Source organism: Pleurodeles waltl, chromosome 4_1 (genome assembly GCF_031143425.1).
Source record: "Pleurodeles waltl isolate 20211129_DDA chromosome 4_1, aPleWal1.hap1.20221129, whole genome shotgun sequence".
Taxonomy (NCBI): Eukaryota; Metazoa; Chordata; class Amphibia; order Caudata; family Salamandridae; genus Pleurodeles; species Pleurodeles waltl.
Genome location: NC_090442.1, coordinates 125,579,113 through 125,603,161, shown reverse-complemented (window position 1 = coordinate 125,603,161; position 24,049 = coordinate 125,579,113). Strand labels below are relative to the sequence as shown.

At 46.0% G+C, this 24,049-nt stretch overlaps 1 protein-coding gene across 1 annotated transcript; it reads left to right on the top strand.

Annotated features, from left to right (window-relative positions):
- Positions 1 to 1,526: 1,526 nt before the first annotated feature.
- On the top strand, positions 1,527 to 3,638 carry LOC138288476 (olfactory receptor 5AR1-like; the record flags this gene model as incomplete). The annotated part of the gene is made up of 2 exons (XM_069230032.1): positions 1,527 to 2,437; positions 3,623 to 3,638. Coding segments are annotated over exons 1-2 (927 nt in total), but the record flags the coding sequence as incomplete, so codon positions are not given.
- Positions 3,639 to 24,049: the final 20,411 nt, after the last annotated feature.

The window sequence follows — 24,049 nt, the reverse complement described above, 5'->3', positions numbered from 1 at the left end:
TAGGCTGCTACCTCCCCTCTGGCTGCCTCCAATTTTAGCCTGGCCAGCTGCATTTTGCATTCTCTTTCAGCTCTCCTATTTGCAGGGGACAAGTTGTGGGAAGACACACTGCTGCCTCTCCAGTAGGGAAACTCCTTCCTGCGGGCAGGTTGTCCTCCTCTTCCTGATGCAACTCTGGGCCTGTGATCAGGCCATAACCTTCCTTTTCCATTTCCTCCTCCTCTCCCACCTCCTGTGCTGTAGGTTGTAGCGAGCTGGCCAGTTCTGGGGCCCAGTTGTAGGGAGCCCTAACAAAGCTTGTTGTGTCCCTGTAGCTGAAAGAGGAGGTCAGCCAAATGATCCTTTAAGTAACTCTGGGTAGCCTGCTCTGCTGGTCCAACTTTATTTCTTCAGTCAGAAACACAGTCCCTCTTCTTCAGGCAGCAGGGCAGAACTTATAAATCTTACACAGGCCCAGAAGTGTTCTGATGAGACGTTCTGAAAGTTCCATTTTTCTACCTGGTGTCAGCCTATGTGGTGGGAAATTCCATGACCAATCCCCAAAACTGGTTCCAGCCTGTTTATTCACTTCTCCTGGTCCTGACTTCAAACTGTCTAGGGTGGCAAAGGCAAGGGCAGGCCTGGTCTTAGGTTCCTTTGTATTTGCTGCAAACAGGCTACATTGAAGTGCAATCACGGCAGGGTACAGCTCCAACCATTCTGTGAGGAAGACCCTCTCCACTCGCATTTTGATTTCCTTTGTCTTACTGTATGAAAGCAATACAGAAACCACAACAGCAGATCCATTCACAGTCATGTTACCAGGTACACCAGCATAAGGACAGTTTGTTTGGGCAGAAAAATGCCAACTTTCTATAAGAGGCATTTCGAAAATTGTAACTTCAAATGCAACTTTACCATCAAAGAGGATTTTAAATTTCTATATGTGCCAACCTGAACATAGCACTTAAGTGTTAGTCTACGGGGAGATAGCCTTACAACAGTGAAAAACAAATGTAGGAGTTTTTCACTGCTAGGATATGCAAAATTGAATCACACATGTCCTATTATTTAAATAAAATGTACCCTGCTTACAAGCCTTTAGTACCTACTGTAGGGGTGACAGATGTATTGAAACAAATTGTTTATTTTGCCAGGTCGAAATGGTGGTTTAAATCCGTACTACAAGCTGCAGTGACAGATAGAAGGTAAGTTTTACAGTGCTACTTTAATGGGTGGCACAAAGCGTGCTGCAGCCCATTAGTAGCATTTCATTTACAGTTAGTACAATTTACTAGGGACTTACAAGTAAATTATATGTGAAAATTACATGTAGGACAGTTTTACCATGCTTAAAGGACAGCGCACAAGCACTTCAACACTGCTTAGCACTACTTATGGCAACAAAAACAAGCTCGGCAAATTAAGGAAGTGACGGAAAAAGTTTGGGGAATACCACACTAAGGATAACAGCTATATACTGGTAGGTGAAGTGTCTACTGGCATCTGATTTTAATTCTTGTTTTTTCTTTGTAGCTTGATAACAGATGGATGTTGGGAACCAGACAACTTTTAATGAATTCCTTTTGTTGGGGTTCACTGATATACGTGGGCTTCAGATTCTCCTGTTTGTACTGTTCCTGCTTCTATACCTTGTCACCCTGCTTGGAAACATTGGTATCATCCTGGTAATCCACATAGACCACTGTTTAGACACACCTATGTACTATTTACTCAGCAATCTATCGTTCTTGGACCTCAGCTACTCCTCCTCTGTTGCCCCAAATACAATGACTAACTTGCTAGTGGAGAGAAGAACAATTTCTTTCATAGCCTGTGCTACACAGTTGTTCTCCTTTGCCATTTTTGGCACAGCTGAAGTTTACATCCTTGCTGCCATGGCATTTGACCGCTACATTGCAATTTGCCTCCCTCTACTTTACACCACCATCATGAAGAAAAGTTTTTGCCTTCAATTGGTTGTCTGCTCCTATGTCCTTAGTTTCCTGCAGTCTCTTATAGTCACCACGAGCATATTTAGATTGCGGTTTTGTCGATCAAATGTAATCAGCCATTTCTTTTGTGACGTTCCACCTTTGCTAAAGTTATCCTGTTCTAGCACAACCTTCATTGAGATCCTGATATACACACTTGGAGGATTTGCTGAAGTGAGCTCTATTTCCATCATCATTGTCTCGTATGTGTACATCATCTCCACCATTCTGAAGATACCCTCTGCATCAGGGAGGCTAAACACATTCTCCACCTGTGCCTCTCACTTCACTGTTGTCACTCTTTTCTATGGGACTGTTTTTTTCATGTATTTCCGTCCATCTTCTAACTACGCAAAGGGACAGGAGCGAGTGGTCTCTGTTGTCTACACAATGGTGATCCCTATGATGAACCCCCTGATCTACAGTCTGAGGAACAAGGATGTCAAGAAAGCTTTGAGAAAAGCAACCCTGCATTGCACAGTGTGATATGTTTAGTCCACATTTGCACTCATTTTAAAAATTTTACAGTAGCAAACATATCCTCACAAATACAACAATTATGGCATGCTTACTCAAGGGGAGCGTGAAATTAGCAATGTATCAAAAACTTGGGAGAATTATGTGAAATGCAAATACATCACTTAGAGGTGTAATTTGGTGTGAAACGCATCATTGTGTCAATGTTTGGCATAAGGACATGATTAGTTCTAAAAAATAGCACAAAAAAGCATAAGTGCTGCAAACTACAGCTATCCCCATTCTGGATGTTCACATTGTTCCTGCGCATCATTTTGATAGGATAGCAATGGCACAATGGTGTATTTTTCACAATTTCAAATAACAATCATAATGAGAAATGCCCAAAGTTATGCAAATTACACTGGTCTAATTTAAATTTGCCTGGTTCTAGGTTAGACTGAAATGTTTTTCAGTGTTAAGCATTACTGACTTGTGGAGACAGTAGATAGGCATGTATCTATCAGTAGTGTAAGAGCATTGATGTAGAGGAGCATAGTTTGTGGTGAACAAGTTCACAGAAGTACATATTACAGAAACAAATCTAAATTTTGGTATTAGCAACAAGCTTTAGCTTCCTAAAACCAACCAAAATATAGGAATTGTGTACTACAGGTGTAACTAATCACCCTGCAACCGGAAAAGTGAGGCATTTCTTTCTCATGTACAAGTCATGTGCTGATTGCACTTGCTGGCCTCTGGTAGCTATCAGATAATGGAAGCTGCAGCAGGTTCAGTTTCTCAAAGTGCTCTTTCGTGTGTTTTTAGACATTTCCTTGATGATCTCTTAACCATAAGTCATGTGTACATTTCCTTTCCAAAAACTCACATAAAGTGTATGGCACTGTTAGAAATGGGGTCTTTGGTTGACAGTCAGGTTGCCCCCTGTTCAAGCAAGGACCCTCACTCTAGTCAGAAAATCACCCTCAGCTTACCCCCTTGGTAGCTTGGCAGAGCAGTAGGCTTAACTTCAGAATGCTTGGTGTAAAGTATTTGTACCAACACACACAGTAACTTAATGAAAACACTTCAAAAGGACACAACATCAGTTTAGAAAAGTAGAAAATATTTACCTGAACAAAACAAGACCAAAACGACAAAAATCCACAGTACACAAGTCAAGTTATCAATTAAAAATCAAAAAGAGTCTTTAAGCAGTTTTAAACACACACTAGCGCTGCTAGTGTGAAAGTGTACCTGGTGCGCATCAAAAATAACCCAGCACGGGCGAGTGTGCATCAAAAAGGGCTTGCGAGGCGTTGATTCCACTCACAAGCGGGACCGTGCATCGTTTCTCCTTTCGCCAGGTCGGGGCACATTGGGCCAGATGTAGGTAGCCTTTTGCACATCGCAAACTGCGAAAAACGCAGTTTGCGACGTGCAAAAGGCCAAACGCGATGCACAACCACAAATTTGAGGCTGCGACTCACAAATAGGAAGGGGTGTTCCCTTCCTATTTGCGACCGCATCGCCATGCTGAGTTGCTTTGTGACCGCGAATGCGGTCACAAACCAACTCACAGTTACCATCCACTTGAAGTGGATGGTAACTCATTCGCAAAAGGGAATTCCCCTTTGTGAATGCCAAAAAAATGTTTTTTCAGAGCAAGCAGTGGACCACTGCCTACTCTGAAAAAAACGAAACCAAATGGTTTCGGAAGTTTTTCTTTTTGCAGCTCGTTTTCCTTTAAGGAAAAAACTGCTTTATTAAAAAAGCAGTGACAGACATGGTGGTCTGCTGTCTCCAGCAGGCCACCATCCCTGTGAGTGCATGGACTCGCTATGGGGTCGCAAACTGCGACCCACCTCATTAATATTCATGAGGTGGGTCTTTGCGACCCCATAGCGAGTCGAAGAAGGTGTCTGAGACACCTTTCTGCATTTCATTTTGCGAGTTGCAATTTGCGAGTCGCTATGACTCGCAAATTGCAAGTCGCAAATTTATACCTACCTACATCTGGCCCATTGTTTCTTCTCTCTGCAGGAGAGCGATGCGTCAATCCGGTCAGCACTCTCGGGTCCAGGCAGGCCTTGCGTTGTTTTTCCACGCACAGCAGTACTTGAGTCGGAAATCCAGCTGCACTATGATCCGAAAACCCCGCAGCGCGGGTTTTGATCTCCCAGCCTTTGTCAGCGATGCTGCGCGTCGATTCTTTGGTCGCGTTTCCTGCGAGCACCGTTTCTCAGCTGCGGAGCCGGCGGCGCGTTGTTTCTTCAGCTGCAGATCCGAGTCGCGTCAATCTCTTCCCTGCACGGCACTCTGTGCGTGGACTTCCTTGTCTTTATGCTGCCAGCTTCTCCTTTTAGAGTCCCAGGAACTGGATAGGCTCCACAGGGCTAAGTAGGGGTCTCTCCAGAGACTCCAGGTGCTGGAAGAGAGAAGTCCTTGCTGTCCCTGAGACTTCAACAGCAGGAGGCAAGCTCTAAATCAAGCCCTTGGAGATTTCTTCACAAGATGGAAGGCACACAAAGTCCAGTCTTTGCCCTCATACTCTGGCAGAAGCAGCAACTGCAGGATAGCTCGACAAAGCACAGTCACAGGCAGGGCAACACTTCTCCTCAGCTCCTCAGCTCTTCTCCAGGCAGAGGTTCCTCTTGATGTCCAGAAGTGATCTAAAGTTTGTGGTTTTGGGTGCCCTTTTTTTACACAATTTCTCCTTTGACATAGGCCTACTTCAAAGTAAAGTCTCTTTTGAATGTGAAATCCTGCCTTGCCCATGCCAGGCCCCAGACACTCTCCAGGGGGTTGGAGACAGCATTGTGTGAGGGCAGGCACAGCCCTTTGTGGTGTGAGTGACCACTTCTCCCCTCCCTCCTAGCACAGATGGCTCATCAGGATATGCAGGCTACACCCCATCTCCCTTTATGTCACTGTATAGTGTGAGGTGCAACAAGCCCAACTGTCAAACTGACCCAGGCAGGGAATCCACAAACAGAAATGGTATAAGCAAGAAAATGCCCTCTTTCTAAAAGTGGCATTTTCAAACACACAATCGCATAATCAACTTTACTAAAAGATGTATTTTTAAATTGTGAGCTCAGAGACCCCAAACTAAACATGTCCATCCGCTCCCAAAAGGAATCTACACTTTAACCAGATTTAAAGGTAGCCCCCATGTTAACCTTTGAGAGGGATAGGCCTTGCAACAGTGAAAAATGAATTTAGCAATATTTCACTGTCAGGACATATAAAACACATTACTATATGCCCTCCCTTAACCATACACTGCACCCTGCCCTTGGGGCTACCTACGGCCTACCTTAGGGGTGTCTGACATGTAAGAAAAGGGAAGGTTTAGGCCTGGCAAGTGGGTACACTTGCCAAATGGAATTTACAGTTAAAACTGCACACACAGACACTGCAGTGGCAGGTCTGAGACATGATTACAGAGCTACTTATGTGGGTGGCACAATCAGTGCTGCAGGCCGACTAGTAGCATTTGATTTATAGGCCCTGGGCACCTCTAGTGCACTGTACTAGGGACTTACTAATAAATCAAATATGCCAATCATGGATATGCCAATTACATACACATTTTGTAAAAGAGCACTTGCACTTTAGCACTGGTTAGCAGTGGTAAAGTGCCCAGAGTAACAAAAACAGTAAAATCAGAGTCCAGCACACATCAACAACCTGGGGAACAGAGGCAAAAAGTTAAGGGAGACCACGCCAAGGATGAAAAGTCTAACAGGCACCCTGGTTTGATTCTACAGAATAGCTCATGTTTCACAACAACGTGGGTGCATCAATGGAACTTATGGATTAATATGTCGACAAATAACAGAATTTCATTAAATATGTTGCAAAAGTCCTCATTCGTTAAACATTCAGGTAGCATATAATTCTCAGTGCTTTATTACAGACCTTGTTGCAAAGTATTCAGGCAGCACCTACGAATCCTTAGGTTCGGCCAGTGTTTCTTTGATGAAGATGTGCCAGAAAGAGAGGTTAAAGATGGCTATTTGTTAGGTACATTGATTTTTAGAGGCCCTTTAACAATATTTAATACAATCCTACAACTGATATGTTAATATAGATATTATGGGGCATATTTATGGAAAAGTAGCACATCATTAATTTCTAGTGCCCCATTGCGTCCCCCTAACGACACCATGAGTGCGCTGTATTTACAATGCGGAGCACCATGGCGGTCGTGTTCACATTAGCGTCATCATTTATTGCACTAACATGGTGCTTTGCTGGATTAGCGGAGGGAGGCCCATTGTTTTCAATGGGAGCACCATCCGGGGAGGCGTTAATAATGACACTAAAAATTGAAGAGTGAAATCTAGTAAATTTCACTGTGCCATTTTTCTGGGCCTCCCTATGTGCGAACGCCCCCCTAGCATGGCTCAGGCATAATGTAGCACAAGGGTTTACAAGGTGGAACAATGCTTGCAGTAAAATGTGCATTTGGTCTACTTAATAAAAGATGTCATGGTCTTCATAAAAGCGTGCACTAAGTGGCCAAGTGTGTTTGGTTGGCCATTTCAGGACGCCCAAACACACACACGCACTTCGGTTTCTCCAAACCGGCTGTATACACAGTCGGGCTGGAGAAACAGCACAGACCCCAGGGTTGTGTCTGGGCGGCAGTCACTGCCGCTCAGACTAATCCTGATGGTGCCTACATGCTATGTTTAGCATGTAAGCAGTGCCAGGATTGCTGGGGAGCTTGTGCTGTTGTCCTAGCCAATGCTGGGACATCACAAGAGGAGCAAGGCAGCAGGACACATCGACGGAATACGGGCGGCGCAAGGTAAGTTTCTTTGTGTTTTTCACCCGTTGTTCATTGTCCCCCGGCCCCCCTTCTTGAAATATGCGGCGGTCACCACTGAGAGAACTTCCAATTGAACCTGATAAGGGTTAAGAGGATGAAGTGCTACCACCCACTCGACAAACACCCAAAGGTGTTGAAGCAACAAGAGCAGCAGACGGAATAGCTCCCTGAATGGACGTTACAAATAATAACTTTTAAGGCGAGAAAACATATATTTATTTATACATGCCTAATGAATTATAGTTTTTTTTAAATATTAACAAAAATATTAGTGGTTTCACAGTCTGAAAGAAATATTGCATTTAGCATTTACATGTGATGGTAATTAGTGTGATTTTTCGTTTTAAATTGTGCAAAAAAATACTATGATTTTTTTGATTGTCAATATATGTAAACATCACTACTTGTGTCTCTTTCCTAATCTTCCAATTCCTGAAGCTCTACTTGCTTCTTCATCTGAAGTGTCCCATTTTTGTGTGTGCACTGTGACGTTTCTGGGAAAGACATGCTGCATATGTTCAAGGTGCCATCACTTTCTGTCAGCCTTCTTTGCTCTTGGATCTGTTTGCTCACACCACTGACTGGATGAAGAAGAGATTGGCACAGATGTACTAGATTAAGTAGTTGTGCCAGTGTGTCAATGCTACTGACACCTGTCAATGATTCTGGCATCAGGGTTGATTCCATTACATTGTCTGTAGGTGTTGCAGCAGGATCTCTCAAAGGCCCTCCGGAGAGCTATTTTAGTGTGACAATGTTTTCCTTTCTTCTGGGCCTGAAGCATACCAGCTATGTCTGAAGCACTCACAAACTGTTCAGGTACACCTTCTCACGCAACTTTCCCGGCCAGAAATGTGCTCCAAAAAAAGGATTTACTGGTTGTAATGTCATTAAATGCGGCATACAAAATTTCTGAATTTGCAAATCCTACGAATCATTTAACCCCTTAGCTGCTGGGCCTTTTTTGGCTATTTGGGGTAGTTTGTGCTTAGGCCCCATAACTTTTATCTACATAAGCTATCCATGCCAAATTTGCGTCCTTTTTTCCAATATCCTTGAGATTCTAAAGCTTCCCAGAGTTTGTGGGTTCCCTTGGAGGAGACCGAGAAATTAGCCCAAAATACAGGTAAAATTTGTTTTTTTGGGGAAAGATGGGAAAAAGTGCTGCAGACGAAAGTATCTGTTTTTTTCCTGCAAATGGGATTCAGAAAGGGTTTGCAGTGCTAAAATCAGAAAGACACATTTTTCAACACAGTTTTGGCATTTTACTAGGACATACCCAATTTGTACTATTTTTTGTGCTTTCAGCCCCCTTCCAGTTAGTGACCGAAATGGATTTGAAACCATTGGTGGATCCTGGACAGCTAAACATTCAAAATTGTGAATTCAGCAAGGGGTCATTTGTGTAGATCCTTCAAGGTTTTTCTATAGAAAGTAACAGTTGAAATAAAAAAAAAAATATATTGAAATTGAGTTGAAAAAAACAGCCATTTCTGTTGATATTGCAGATTTTTTAAAGCAATATACCGTTACATCTGCTGGACCATTCTGGCTGTAGGGTTATATAGGGCTCCTAAATTCATCAAGAACCCAAGGTACTCAGATTCAATAAATGAGTTGCATCTTGCAATGGATTTTCATTGTACACAGGGTATACAACAATTCATTTGGTAAAATAGAGATGGAGTTTAGAAGCAGTGGTTATTTGCACATTTCAAAATTTGGGGTACCCATACTAGTATGTGAATTACAGGGCATTCTCTCAAAATGACTTCTTTCTTACACACTGTCTTACATTTGGAAGGCACAAATGTAAAGAAAGACAATTGGCAATAACACATGTCCTTTTATTCTGTATTCCTATAAGTCTCCCGATAAAAATGGAACCTCTCTTGTGTGGGTAGGCCTAGTGCCCTTGCAGGAAAAGCCCCAAATCATTACATTTTTCCACTGAAAACAGACTTGTTTTTTGGCAAAGTGCCTAACTGTGGATTTTAGCCTCTATCTCAGCCGGCACCCAGGGAAACCTAGCAAACCTGTAAATTTTTCAAAACTAGACACCTAGGGTAATCCAGGATGGAGAGAACTGTGGAGCTTTCGTCAGATTCTGTCAACCAGAACCCTTTGCATATCACATTTGGAAGAAAAACTACTTTTCCTCACATTTCTGTGATGGAAACTTCTGAAATCTGAGGGAAACTATAAACTTCCTTCCACCCAGCATTCCCCCAAGATTCCCGATAAAAATGGTGCCTCACCTGTGTGGCTAGGCCTAGTGCCCGCACAGGAAACTCCCCAAAACACAAAGTGGACACATCACATTTTTCAAAAGAAAACTGACATGTCTTTTGCAAAGTGCCTAGCTGTAGATTTTGAGGTGACTTGTGTGGCTTTCAACAGGTTCTGTCACCAGAATCCTTTGCAAACCTCACAATTTGTCTAAAAAGCACATTTTCCTCTCAGTTCAGTGATGCAAAGTTCTGGCATCTGAGGGAAGCCACAAACTTCCTTCCACCCAGCATTCCCCCAAGTCTCCCAATAAAAATGGTACCTCAACCTGTGTGGGTAAGCCTAGTGCCAGCGACAGGAAACGCCCCAAAACACAATGTGGACACATCACATTTTTCCAATGAAAATTGACACTTTTTTGCAAAGTGCCTAGCTGTGGATTTTGGCCTCTAACTCGGCCGTACCCTAGGGAAACCTAGGAAGCCTATACATTTTTGAAAGCTAGATACACAGGGGAATCCAGAATGGGTGACTTGCTGGGCTATCACAAGGTTCTATCACACAGAAACCTTTGCAAACCTCAAAATGTGTCTAAAAAATACATTATCCTCACATTTCAGCAATGCAAAGTACTGAAATCTGAGGGGAGCCACAATCTTCCTTTCACCCAGCATTCCCCTAAGTATCCTGATAAAATGGTACCTCACTTGTGTAGGTAGGCCAAGTTTCCATGACAGGGAAGGTCCCAAAACGTATTGTGGCGATAATGATAACTAAGGTAAGTGTACTAATTAGTCCTGGGATCGGGAGCCATCTAGGGAAACCTATCAAACCCAGACATTTCTGAAAAGTAGACATCAAGATGAGTCTGATGGAGGTATCACTTGTGAGGATTCTCCAAATATCTTTTCCCCAGAATGTCCTACAAAGGTAAAACATTGAATAAAAGCACTATTTTTCCTTGCATTTCTGTGATGTAAACTACAGGAATATCGAAGGACTACCCCAGTGGTATGCCTGGGCTTAGTGTCCGTGACAGGAATGGATCACACAACGATCAATGGTAGCCCTTACATGGAAGCTACTGTTGACCCTGGGGTGATCCATTCTTTTTTTTTGTTTGTAAATTTTTTATTAGAGAGAAATATAAGACGATACACAGTATGCATTGACATTTTTTCAGTAATCCGTGGTTCAGTTGATAATTTTACAAATTATGGGGTCCATGACCGCCATGGCGGAGGGCGGCGGAAGCACCGCCAACAGGCTGGCGGTGCTTCCTGGGCGATTCTGACTGCCGCGGTCAGAAAAGGGGAGCCGGCGGTTTCCCGCCGGTTTCCCGCTGGCCCAGGGAATCCGCCATGGCGGCGCTGCTTGCAGCACCGCCATGGGGATTCTGAGCGCCTTCCCGCCAGCCTGTTTCTGGCAGTGTCCACCGCCGGAACCAGGATGGCGGGAAGGGCTGCCGTGGGGCACCTGGGGGCCCCTGCACTGCCCATGCCTCTGGCATGGGCAGTGCAGGGGCCCCCTAACAGGGCCATGCAGACAGTGAAAATCGCGACGGGTGCCACTGCACCCGTCGCACCCCTTCAACTCCACCGGCTCCATTCCGAGCCGGCTTCATTGTTGAAGGGGCTGTCCCGCTGGGCCAGCCGGCGGTCTTCTGGCGGTCGCCCGCCGGCCCAGCGGGAAAGCCGGAATGCCCGCCGCGGTCTTTCGGCGGGAACCGCTTGGCGTGCGGCGACCGCCGACCGCCGCGGTCAGAATGACCGCCAATATCTGGATGTACATTGTGTAATAGGTACACTGATTCCTCGACATAGACTATGATTTGAAAATTAGGGAGGGTGCGGGGGAGGGGGGTAAAGGTTATTGGGAGGTCAAATTGTAATAGAGGGGAGCAGGAGAGAGAGAAGAGTGATAAAGAGGAGAACGGGGAAGTAGGGAGGTTAGGTAGAATATTAGGGGGGAAAGGCAAATATTTTGACTCTGTGTTTCTGTGTTATTAAGTGGATATTCCGGTTGTTCCTCGTCATTTGCCGACGATCTTACAGGGTTGTGCCATGTGATACATTTATCAAAGCATATTGTAGGGTGGGCCAGGAGGATACATTTATGGGGGGGAAAGGGCCATTCCGGGGGAGGGTAGACAAGGGAGAGTATCTGTGTAGATTCAGGGTTAGATGTATAAAGAATCCGGCCTTGCCAACTAATGTTGATCAGTTAGCCTCTGATCGAGCAAATCCAAGAAGCGTAGTTTCTAATACGTATTTAAGCGGGTCGATATGGCATGGTGTAAAGGGTGTTCTCTGAGATGAATAGTCTCCGGAGTGGAGGAAAAGGATAGGAGAGCGGGGAGGGAAGTGAGGGAAGGAGAGAAAGGAAGATGGTGGGGTGTCAACTGCCATCCGCTGACCATCAGCCAGCTGACTCATGGTCTTGTCAGGAAGGGGCTCCAAATTTCTGTAAATAGGGCCACTTGATCCTGTAGGTTATAAATGACTCGCTCATGGGTAGCTGTTTGAGACATGGCTGTCATCCATTCCGTTGGTGTTGGGGCAACAGCAGACCTCCAGTGTCGAAGAGTACAGATTTTCCCTGTGGCAATTGCCGTGTGAAGTAGCCATTTGTGGGGACGTGATAGGGAGGGGTATGGGTGCATGTCGTGTAAGATAATGAGTGTTATCGGTGACGGGTTTGGTATTGATATGAAATCCCTAAGTGTCTGGAACACAGCTTCCCATAGTGGCTGTATCGTCGGACAATGGCACAGAATATGAAGTAGATCACAATGGAGCTCTGCACATCGCCAACACCTCGCATGTGGTATCAGACCTGCCCTGAAGAGTTTTGTGGGGGTCCAGTACCAGTCCTGGAGAATTTTGAAGAGACAGAATTTCAGACGGGCCTCGCGGACCCCTCTGTCTAGGGCTTCGATAATGTCTTGCCATTCTTCTTCTGTGTAGGCTATCGCTAGTCGATCTTGCCATCTGAGACGCAGTCGCTCTAGGAGAGGTTGCGAGTAAAGATGGTTCGTAATCTCTGCGTATAGACCGGCCATAACTCCTCTGTGTCGGCCCCATTTCTGCAGATAATTGACAACGGGTGAGCTTTTGATCGTCCACAGGGGGGGTCCTAGAGCCTTGCGCATACAGTGCATGAGTTGCATGTACCTCCATTCCTGATTTTTGTGGATTCTGAACTCTTCCCGTAGGGATTCAAAGGACCGGAAATCATTGCCATCTATTATTTGGGTTATGTTGTGGATACCAGCGTCGTTCCACTGGGGCCATCTTAGGGTACTTCCCCCTATTTTTATACATTTGTTTCCCGCTAAAGGGGCTTGAGCATGTAGAGAAGGGTGCACTCCCAGTAGCCGGTGGGCTCTGCGCCACGCTGTATTTGTGGCTGCGAGGATAGGATTGGACGAGTGAGAGTAGTCGGTATATATCCCGCCTAGTGCTGTCCCTGTATGTGTTTCTCCGTGATTGTCCATTGTTGGGGGTCTGGGGTGCCTGGTAGTGTGTAGGCTAGTTGTGATAGTTGAAGGGCTAGAGCGTATTGTTCTACTGAGAGTAGACCTAGTCCTCCATAGGGTCTGCACGCTAATATTGTCCCCGGTTTTAGTCCTGGCTGTATAGAACCCCAGACAAAGGACCTTATCAAAGTATCAATCCTTCGGAGAAGAGAGAGCGGAATCTGTAGGGGGAGCATGCCTAAAACATATGTGAAGTGGGGAGGGTGACCATCCTAACCGCCTGTGTTCTGCCCCACATAGATAGGCCGAGTAAGGTCCACTTGGCAAAGTCCTGTTTCATCCGGGATAAAAGAGGGTCTAGGTTATCCCTGACCATGTGTTCTAAGCCTCGGTTAATATATGTCCCCAGATATTTGAGGTGGGTTGGGGTCCATTTAAATGGGTGGCCATGGATTGCAGCTCTCGTTGTTACACGAGATAGGGGCAACGATTCACTCTGGTCCCAGTTTACTCGATACCCGGACAAGGATGCAAAGCTTTCTATGATAGAGAGTAGGGATGGGATGGATCTTTCTAAGTCAGACAAGGTTAACAGAATTTCGTCTGCATATAAATAGATTTTGGAGGAACCCCCTGGTAAGGAGATGCCTGTTATCTGTTGAGAATTCCTTATAGTTGCCACCAGCGGTTCCATTGCTAGTAGGAATAAGAGCGGAGACAAGGGGCAGCCCTGTCGAGTGCCCCTTCCGATGGGGAATGGGTCCGACAGAAAGCCCCCGCAGTTAACTTGTGCCGTAGGGTGATCGTATAATAATCGGACTTTAGAAATAAATTGATCTCCGAGACCAAAATGTTTCATGGTGGTGAATAAATAGGGCCATTCGATGCGGTCAAATGCCTTCTCCGCGTCGAGGGATAGTGCCAAGGCTTCTTCTGGTAGGTTTAACGATTCAAGCAGGGTGTGGCATAGTGTGCGCATATGGTTTCTGGAAGTGCGGCCCGGTACGAATCCCACCTGGGTATTATGGATTAGGGACGGTATGACTTTGCGTAGACGTGCTGCAAGGACACTAGCTAGTAATTTAACATCTCCGTTTAAAAGGGAGATGGGGCGATAGCTACTGCAGAGTAGGGGGTCCCTTCCAGGTTTAGGCCAGGGCACCCAGGGAGCCCTCCTGACACGCCTCCATGAGTGCCTCGTGTACTGCCGTGACTGTCTCTTCTCCTGACCATCTGTAAAATTCCGCGGGGAATCCATATTCGCCCGGGGATTTATGGTATGGGAATTTCGTGATAACCTGTGTAATTTCTTCCTTGCTTATATCGCCCTCAAGGAGAGCTCGGCCGGCTTCTGATAGGCAGGGCAATTTTGCCGCAATGAGAAATGCCTCTGTCTGTGCCTGGTCGGTCGTTGTTTCGGGGGTGTAAAGGTGTTGATAATATGTAGCAAATTCATTCACAATGTCTTGCGGGCGGGTCAGTACTGCTCCGGAGGGAGACGTTATGACCGGGATAGCTGAGGCAGCATCTCTCTGTCGGAGCTGTGCCGCTAAGAGGCATCCGGCCTTTTCACCTTGTTCATAGTGGCGGTGACGGAACCTTTGTAGTGCGTATTCTGCCTGTGTTGTGTAAAGATCGTTGTGTGCCATTCGGGCTTGTTCCAGGGAGCGGCGTAGCGCTGGGGACGGCTGAGTAGTGTATTGTTTGGTGAGGCGTTGGATCGTGTCTTCTAGGGTGCGGTAGCGGGCCTCCCTATCTCTATTGGCCAGTGCTGCGTCCCTCATCATGTTCCCTCTCAGATTGGCCTTAGCCGCAGCCCATAAGACCCGCTTGGATGTCACAGAGCCTATGTTTTCGGTCATGTATGTGGATATGTGGGCCTTGAGTTGCTCTTTCCCCTGGGGGGAACGGTATCTGTGTATGGCAAAGCGCCATGGTTTACGACCAGGAGAGGTCAAGCCCACCTGGATAGAGAGTAAAATCGGGGAATGATCTGAGAGTCCGCTATCTAAGATGCTAGTGTCTTGTATTTGGGGGATTATGGTGTGTGTTGCAAGAAAGTAGTCCAGGCGTGATTGGGTGCCATGGACTGAAGAAATTAATGAGAATTCCTTGTCCTTTGGGTGTGTTAGTCTCCAGCAGTCGACTAGGCCTACATCTGCTGTGATGTCCATCAGTAAGGCTCTATCGGGATTATTGCCCACATCGATGGGGCCTGTCCTGTCCAGTATGGCATCTCTAGCAAGATTCCAATCCCCCCCGATGATATAGCGTGTGGTCCCTATTTCGGTCAGTACGCGATTGAGTTGTAGGAAGAAGGAACGATTTGGTCCGGTTGGTGCATAGACAGAGCCCACACATAGGAAGGTATTTCCTTTTTTCAGTTTGACGAATCTATATCTCCCTTCTGTGTCATTCCATGTTTTAATGATCGTGGTCGGCAGAGATTTACGTATTAGTATCGCTACGCCACATTTACGAGGTGTGCCTCCCTTGATTCCCTGATCTTCTGGACAGCAGCTGAAGAAGACCTTTCCTACCTAGTCACGTCTAAGTTTATTGGACTCTATATTATCAAGATGCGTTTCTTGGATCAGGGCTATGTCTGCTTTTTTAGATTGAAAATATGACAAGATCTTTTTCCGTTTGATGTAGTTCGTCATGCCATGAACATTCCAGGAGAGGATTCGTAGTGGGTGCACTATGTGGGGGGTTGTCTCTGGCATACTGAGTTAGAGGGAGGAATTTCAGTAATACTGGGGGTGGTAGTCGTGTGGTGCTGTGTTCGCTGTAATATGAATATTTGGGAGTTCGAAGGGTGAGACAAAGGCAGCTGATGAGGGTCGGGTACCCCAACAAGGTGAGGGAGGGGAAAGGAATAATATGGGAGGAAAGAAGGCTAGAGTTAGCGTTTGTCTGTAAAGTGGGATGGATGTGATGATTGGGAGGGGAAGAGGTTAGAGGGATATAGGGAGGACCGGGTGTACTATGCTCCCTTAGGGACGGTCTGTAAACGGCGAGTCCGAGTCCTATCCGAGTTCCTAATGCCGTTGATGCAGCCTCTCTGCCGAGGAGGCGGCGTTGGGGCAGGGGGGAGGCCAGTATTGATCCAAGGTGGTCGAATGCACAGGTTCTGAGCTGAGCTCCGGAGGAGGGGAACGTATATGGGGGGAAGCCATGGGCATATTATGGGAGGGGGAGGCCCGGGAGAGGGTAGTAGCTATGTTGATGAGGGAGGGTATGATGTGTAGATAATGGGGGGGGGTTTGGTGACATAATTTTAATATGGTGAAGGTGGGCACAGTGGGAAAGGTGGTAGAGGGGGAGTTCACACTGGCCTGGATTAAGAGATTGAGAAGGATCCAGTTGATATCTCGCAGTGTCCAGTGTCTAATATAATAGGTTAAATGTTTATCCTATTTTCGAGTGAAAGGGGGGCTAGCGATCACTGTACTTGATGTGTGTCATCGCGATGGGTTCTATGTTGTGAGGGTATATTGGTCGAGGAGGGGGGTGGGTGTGGATCAGGGTGTGTATTTGTAATCATGATTATAATGATAGATATAAATGTGTTAATGATTTTAATGTAGATGTTACTGTAGGTGTTGGTATAGGTGTAAGGGGGGGGAGAAGTGATTTGTGGGATCAAGGGGTGGGTGCCTAAAGGGCCGGAGGAGAGAAGAGGGCAGGGGAGGGAGGGACGGTGCAAAGTAACATAATGCTGGTTCAGATCAGGATATTGGAGTACATTTTCACATAATAACAGTTGAAATATTACTATACTTATATAGCATAATATCGCTATGTCAAACAACATAATGTCAAACAGCCTAATGTCACTGCAACCTGCAATTTGTATAACATTACATAGTATAATATAGCATAATGTAACGCAATATAACTTATTTCCACTCAGGTAATCTTATTACATTCTATTAGTTTATATGTCGTGGGACCAGCCCCGGGGTGGGTGTTGTTATTGAAGGGTGGAACATAAGTTGTGTATACAAGTGGTTGGTCTACTGCTCATCATCTACGTGGTCAGGTGCCATCGCGAGTATATGGAGGGGTTGCATCCCCCTCATGGGGAGGATTCTGGGGAATACGTATGAATGTCGGCCTGTTTGTTATGCCTCCATGGAGATATAGGGGGTCATTCTGACCTCCGCGGGCGGCGGAAGCCGCCCGCCTGGCGGGAACCGCCAGAAGACCGTACCGCGGTCGAAAGACCGTGTCATTCTGAGTTTCCTGCTGGGCTGGCGGGCGACCGCCAGAAGGCCGCCCGCCAGCCCAGCGGGAAACCCCCTTCCACGAGGATGCCGGCTCCGAATGGAGCCGGCGGAGTGGATGGGGTGCGACGGGTGCAGTTGCACCCGTCGCGATTTTCAGTGTCTGCCACGCAGACACTGAAAATCTGAATGGGGCCCTGTTAGGGGGCCCCACGACACCCGTTCCCGCCAGCCAGGTTCTGGCGGTGGAAACCGCCAGAGCCAGGCTGGCGGGAAGGGGGTCGGAATCCTCATGGCGGCGCTGCTTGCAGCGCTGCCATGGAGGATTCCCTTGGGCAGCGGGAAACCGGCGGGACACCGCCGGTTTCCCGTTTCTGACCGCAGCTGTACCGTCGCGGTCAGAATGCCCATGGGAGCACCGCCAGCCTGTTGGCGGTGCTTCCGCGGTCGTTGGCCGTCAGAATGACCCCCATAGTGTTCCCGTAAGATGTAGTGGTGCATCTCCGTGATATGTAATGTTGTGTTGTATTATATCTTATCGTCCCCTGTGGCAGGTGATCTTGTTGTGCCAGTACTCTGGTGATCGTTGGGATGTGTATTATTGCGTGTAGATTATATTGCATACGTTTCGTTTCCCAGAGCGGCAGTTTAAGGGAGAAGTGGAAGGTGGTAGATTCAGTTGAGAGAGAACATCATTACAACTTGTCTGCAGAATCGGGCCTGTTCATGCAGTCTTATTGTTATTGTGTGGTGTTGTGTTGTTGGATATTCTATATTGTAGTAGTGCTGTGAGGGGATGAATGGCAGCTTCTCTTTAGTTGTTGGAACTTGTCCCTACTGAGCAGGGTCCCAATGTATGTGTTTGCATCACCTGTGGGGTCTGCAAGATCCGGCTTGTGCGTTTCGTGTTATACAGTGGATGTCTATGCAACAGTGTTATAGAATAAGGCCCTGTGTTATCTTGTAGAACATGTAAAAGGGTTATTGACGATTGTTAAGTAATAATGGCTACAAACAAAACCCGGGCTTGTACTCATCCTACCGTGAGTTCTCGTCGTTCCAGTTTCAATGTCTTGTAATCATCTCACATGCGCCCAACGAAGGATCGGTGTCTCACGGGGGTACGGTCGTTGGTTTTAGAGGTGATCTGGATTTGTCCCTTTCTGATAGTTGGGTGTAGGTTGCCACAGCGTGGAGAACCTGACCCCTGTCGTCGTGTAGTCTGGCTAGCCTCTCTGCGTCCCTGCCCCTTTGATTGAGGTCGGTGTCATGATGGAGCGGGCCTTCTTTCTCTGGGCCCGGGGGTAAGAGTCCTCCCCCTTCGTTTTCTCTCCCAGTGTCTTGTGAACAGTCTGGATTGGTAGAGTCCATAGTCTGATGTTGAAAAGAGTCAAGGAAAAGGCTCAGTTCGTCTGAATTATAGAAGTCTCTAGATATACTGTTATTGGTGACCCACATTCTGGCGGGGTCGAAGAGGCCGAATTTCATCCCCAGTTGGCGAAGTCGAGGTCTTAGAGCTAGGAAGGCTTTTCTTTGTTCGTTGGTGTCCTTGGAGTAATCAGCTGTTATTCGGATGTCATGTTGGCCTATCCGGAAAGGGCCCTGTTTACGCGCCGTTTGTAATATCTGTCGGGTATGGTTGTGGCGTAATAGACAAGCGATTATCGGTCTGGGTCTTAAAGATGTATCAGGACGTTTCGGGCCTACTCTGTGTGCTGGAATTCCAGCGGTGGGTCGAAGTCCAGGGAGGTTACTTTGGGGAGAACGGAGCCGAGGAAGGCCTGCATGCCTGTACCTTCTTCATGCTCCGGGATTCCCAGTAGGTGAATGTTATCTCTTCGGCTCCTATCCTCTAGGTCTGTGAGTTTACTCCTAAGGTAAAGGTGGTCTTGGTCTTGGTCTCTGTCTCGATAAGTGGTCATCTGCGTTTCTAATGAGCCCATGCGGTGTTCCAAGCCTGTCACCCTGGTTTGAAAACCTGCAATGTCTGATCTCATAGATTTGGTTTCCAGGGTCAGTGAAGACAGAGAAGCGTCCATTCCCTCTATTCGGCGGCTGACAGCGGTGATCTCCTGTAGTATTTTTTCCATGGTTATGGATTGTTCCTTGTCAGACATTGAAGTGGATTGTGTTGGGGAGGGTGGTGAGTGAGGTCCTGTTATCATAGATGTTGGGCGCCTGTGATGGAGAGCTTCGGAGAATAATAATTGCCGTGCCGACTTACCAGTGGGTTTCTGGTTTGTTTTGCTGCCGGGCATCTCCTCATCCGTCTGCGTGTGTTGTCCAGCTGATTCCAGAGTTTTCCTCGGAGTCTGGCAAAAGCAGTGTTACGCAGTCAGCCGGCTCTTGTCTTGTTCTGACTTTTGATGTTCTCTCTTTTTTTTTCCCTTTTCTTTTTCCCCTCCTCTTTTTTGTTTTTGTTTTCGGGGGATTTTAGGGTTTAGGCAGTAATTTATTTGTTCCTTTTTCTGTTCCCGGATGTGTTGGGGGGTGGGGGGGTTTGGTTTGTTTCTTGTTTCTTTCTTTCTTCTCCTCCTGTTTTGTTTTTCTTTCCCTCCTTCCCCCCCTTTCGCCTCCCATCTCCACTCCTCCCCTTCTTTATTTAACTTGGTTCTTAGCTCTCTTCTTCCCCTTTTCTGTTTTCTCTTTCTTCCTCCTTCCTTTTATTTTTCCCTTACTCCCCTTCTTCTCTTGTTTCCATGTCTTTATTTCTTTCTATTGTTTACTGTACTGGTTCGTCCCTCCTCGCCTCCTCACCTCGTTCCCCTCACCGCTCCGCGGCATTGTCTTCTTTTCTCTCCCGGGCCAAATAGAGGATAAATGCTCCCCGCCTCCCTTTGGAAATCGGATGCGAAGGACTGTGCCTGCGACTCCAGTCGCCGTAATGGTAGGGAGGCCGGCTCCTCTCTCGGCTCGAGAGCGCAGCTCCTCCCCCGCAGTTGGGCCTACCTCGATATTGTGCACCCTAGATCCCCTGGTGCTCCGGAGCGTGTCCCCACTCGAGAGCGGAGGTCCTGGGCTTTGGAAGGCTCCTCAGGGTCTTCCGGACTGGGTTCCTCCTTCCTTAAGATAGCCGGTTTTCTGGTCGAGGAGACGTGGCTCCACCCTCTCTGTAGGCCATTTTTCCCCCTTTCCCTCCGAGGCGCGCTGCCGGCCAGTAGGGTCTCGGCGGCCGATTGTTGAGGTTCGGACGGAGGCTCGAGGTTGTGGGAGGGTTTCGACATGCGTTAAGGTGATTTTTCGGCCTCCACAGGGCCCCCGCCGCCTCCTGGGGGCCACTGCGGCGCGGAGCTCGGGACTTAGGCGGCCATCTTCTTTCGTGGCCCGGCCACGCCCCGGGGTGATCCATTCTTGACCAAGGCACTAGACATATGCACACATGTGGGGTGACATTCTTATTAGGAAAAGTGGGGAAACCCTGGGTAGTAGGAAAGGTGGGAAGGCGGGGGCAGACAAAGAAGCTCTTCTGTGTCTCCTGAGGGGATTTAAACTAAAAAAGGATCGTCCAGTGCTTTGCACCAGAGGATTTTTAAAACCCCTCCTTGGTGTTCGCCAATGGTCATGACCCACAACATGGAGGGTGTGCATGTGTCTGCCATTGGCCGACACTCGCTAATGGGGTTAATAGCGATTCAGTACTTTTGAATTTCTTGAAATGCAGAGTTGTTATTTAGACAGTCATGGCTCCATGTTCAAAGGTTTAGAGAATGCAAAATCATTCACAAATCAGTTTGCAAATGCAAAAATAGGTAATCCTCATGTACCAAAGGGAAAAAGACAAGGATTCTCTAAGATTTCACATGAAACTGAACAAATAAGTAATTGCTAAATAGAGAACTATTTAGTAAATCCTTAAATAGAAATCTGAATCTGCAAATCATTACTCCTATGTACCAAACATTTGTGAATTGTGAGTCCTCTAAAAAAGACCAAATAGCACATGTAAATTACCACCAAGTGAAAGCATGGTAAGCAGGTGACAGGTATACATGGACAGCTGACTTCCAGTGCTAACATCCACAATGGATGCACTTTATGCGATGATGGTCAGGAAGTATGCACTGGGAGCTCTACATGGGAGGAGAAGGAGACATGAGCGCAGACTGAGCAAGACTGTCATTATGGATATAACTAATTATTTGATGCCAAGGCTTGCAAAGCCCACTGGATGCAGTCAAACCATCCAAACGCACAATTAATTTGTATGTTCTCTACATCTGCTTGGTCGGTGAGTTACCAAAATAGTGCTGTACTTTCTGGTGGTATATCCCAGAGTACGTTGTCAAGGGTGTTTCATAAATTTCTGGATGTAATGCTCTCCACAATCAGTGTATATATATATATATATATATATATATATATATATATATATATATATATTTTGTTTTTTTCCTTTACAAAATAGCCATGCTGATTACATGTTTACCAAATTGCTCAAATTCCTAACTTCATAAAATGTGTGGATTGTCCACACTTCCTTATAATTCAATCCTCAGCAACTGAGGGGCATATTTGAAAGCCCCTATTGTCTCCTTGCCCAATGAGGCTTTTGACGCTAATCCTGCAAAGCTCAGGACTAGCGTCAAAAATTCTGACGCTAGTCCCCTAACTACTAATAAGGTGTGTTGTATTTTAATTACGGCGCACACATGGTGGCTTTAGGGGGGCACTTAAGAGCAAAAGAAAAGTTGCTCTGCACTGTGTGCAGCACCACGTTTCTTAAATATGCCCCTGAGTTTCTTTACAGAAACAGGAAGCATCAGCACTCACACAACATAAATGTGGTGTGCAATGCAGATTGTATCATAACGAATATTGTTGACCATTATCCTGAGAGCAATCATGAGTCTTTCTGAAGAGATATCAGAGGTGAGTATCTGCTAGGTAACTGGACATAATGTATGTAACATGTCCTAGAAGAGACACACTGTACGTGAGGTTTACCATTTTTTATTGCCATTCATCTTTGGATCTTGACTCCTTATTTGGAACCAAGGCCCGCCAGGGAAATATGTCATAACGCAGAGCATAAACAAATCAGCAGTGTGATTGAAATAACCTTTGGGATTTTGAAGGGCAGATTTTGATGCCTTCATAGAGGTGGGGGTGCATTGGAGTACACACCAGGGACTGCATGTAAAATATTAGTTGTGGGTTCAATAATTCATAAGATAGCAATGCAGAGAGGATTATCACAAGAAATAATTGATTACGCTGATGGTGTTGAAGGTCTCCCTCGACCAACAAATAATGATGGATGACAACATATGCTCGGCTGAAGGAATAGACCAGAGACAAGATATTTTTAATGAGAAGTACTATGTTAAAAAAGACATTATTAGACTTGTGCTTCACACTGAATCAAACATTATTCTGTTACATAACAGATATGTGTGTTTACTGTTTGTTCATCAATAAGCATGATAATAAGAAAATAGAATTTGGCATTACTGTATTCCAGCATACATGAATGTCTCACTACTACCTGTTTGTCTGATGATTGGCTCCTGTCGTGCTCACATTACTATTGTCCATTCCATCTGACGGGACCTCCTCATCAACCCCAAGTCAGAAATACATGGTCAGAGAAGCCCTGCAACCTCGGCCTGAAGCAACTGATTGACAGATCACAGCTGGAGTGGCACGTAGCCTGTAAACATACCCTCGAACAGGAGAAACCCAGTTTGACCCCTCAGATAGGCAGTTACACCATAATAGTCACAGGAGATTGGCTTCCAATAAAACACATTTGGCCAGAGTGGCATGCGTTCCGAAAACTCCATAAAATATAGATGCCACATTAGGTTAGGAATACTCAGCCAATCAGCACACAACACACACACAAAACGCAGTGATCACGCGCTCCTCATGCCAGACATCTGGACATGTTACCTACTGGTCCGCATTCTGTCCACGCAAGGTCGAGACCCACCTGAGCACTTTATCAGATGGTCAGATTTACGACTCTGTGACCAAATTCCTTTCTGCAAAGAATGCATAGAATGGTTTTATAACCCTTTAAGAATAGTATCTAAGGGCGCTCAGAACACTGTAACTTTCAGAGACAGTAATCAGACTCCGACTCAGTACTGCACTCTCCCAGCTGCTGCGTTTAATTAAACCATCTGTTCCTGTTTTGCCAAATGCCTATTGTCTTTTATTTCTTTAAGGTAAATTTGCATTCGAGCAACACCAGTATGACCAGATTGCAGTGATTTGCGCTTTGTGCTTTTAGGGGCTATTTTGTGCTTTGTTTTATCTTCAAAATTTTGCTCTATTTTTCTAACTTCGTGTGGCATTTTCTGTGTGGTGTTTTCACTATTTTACTATTTGAAGCTTTGCACACATACTTCGCATATTGTTCTTTAAGATAAGCCTAACTGCTGTGTGCCAAGCTGCCAGAGGGTTGAGCACAAGGATTGTAGTTGCTGCTTGACCAGGGCTCACACCCAAATTAACCAACAACTCAATTTCTAACAAATATCAACATTCTCCTAAAATTCAATGTTTTGCCATCCCTAATTTTACTCCATTGTGTTTTATCACTTTAAACGCCCTTATGAACATTGACCTTTTTGTCCAAATGGAAACTTTTACCTGCAATCATCACACATAATCTGCGCAGGAATCACCCCTTTCCTTTTTTCTTGTGTCAACATTCCCCTTTCTCTTGCAGTGCAGTTCCAGGTCTCTCAACCTAATTTTTCCCCTTTACTGATTCAACCAATATAACCTTGCTCTACTTCATTCACCTTCGGGCCAACTTAGATTCAGGTACTCTTTCCTTGAACAGTTCAAGTGGAAGCCTTCCAGTAACCTGGTGAGGAGCTACTGTATACTCCAC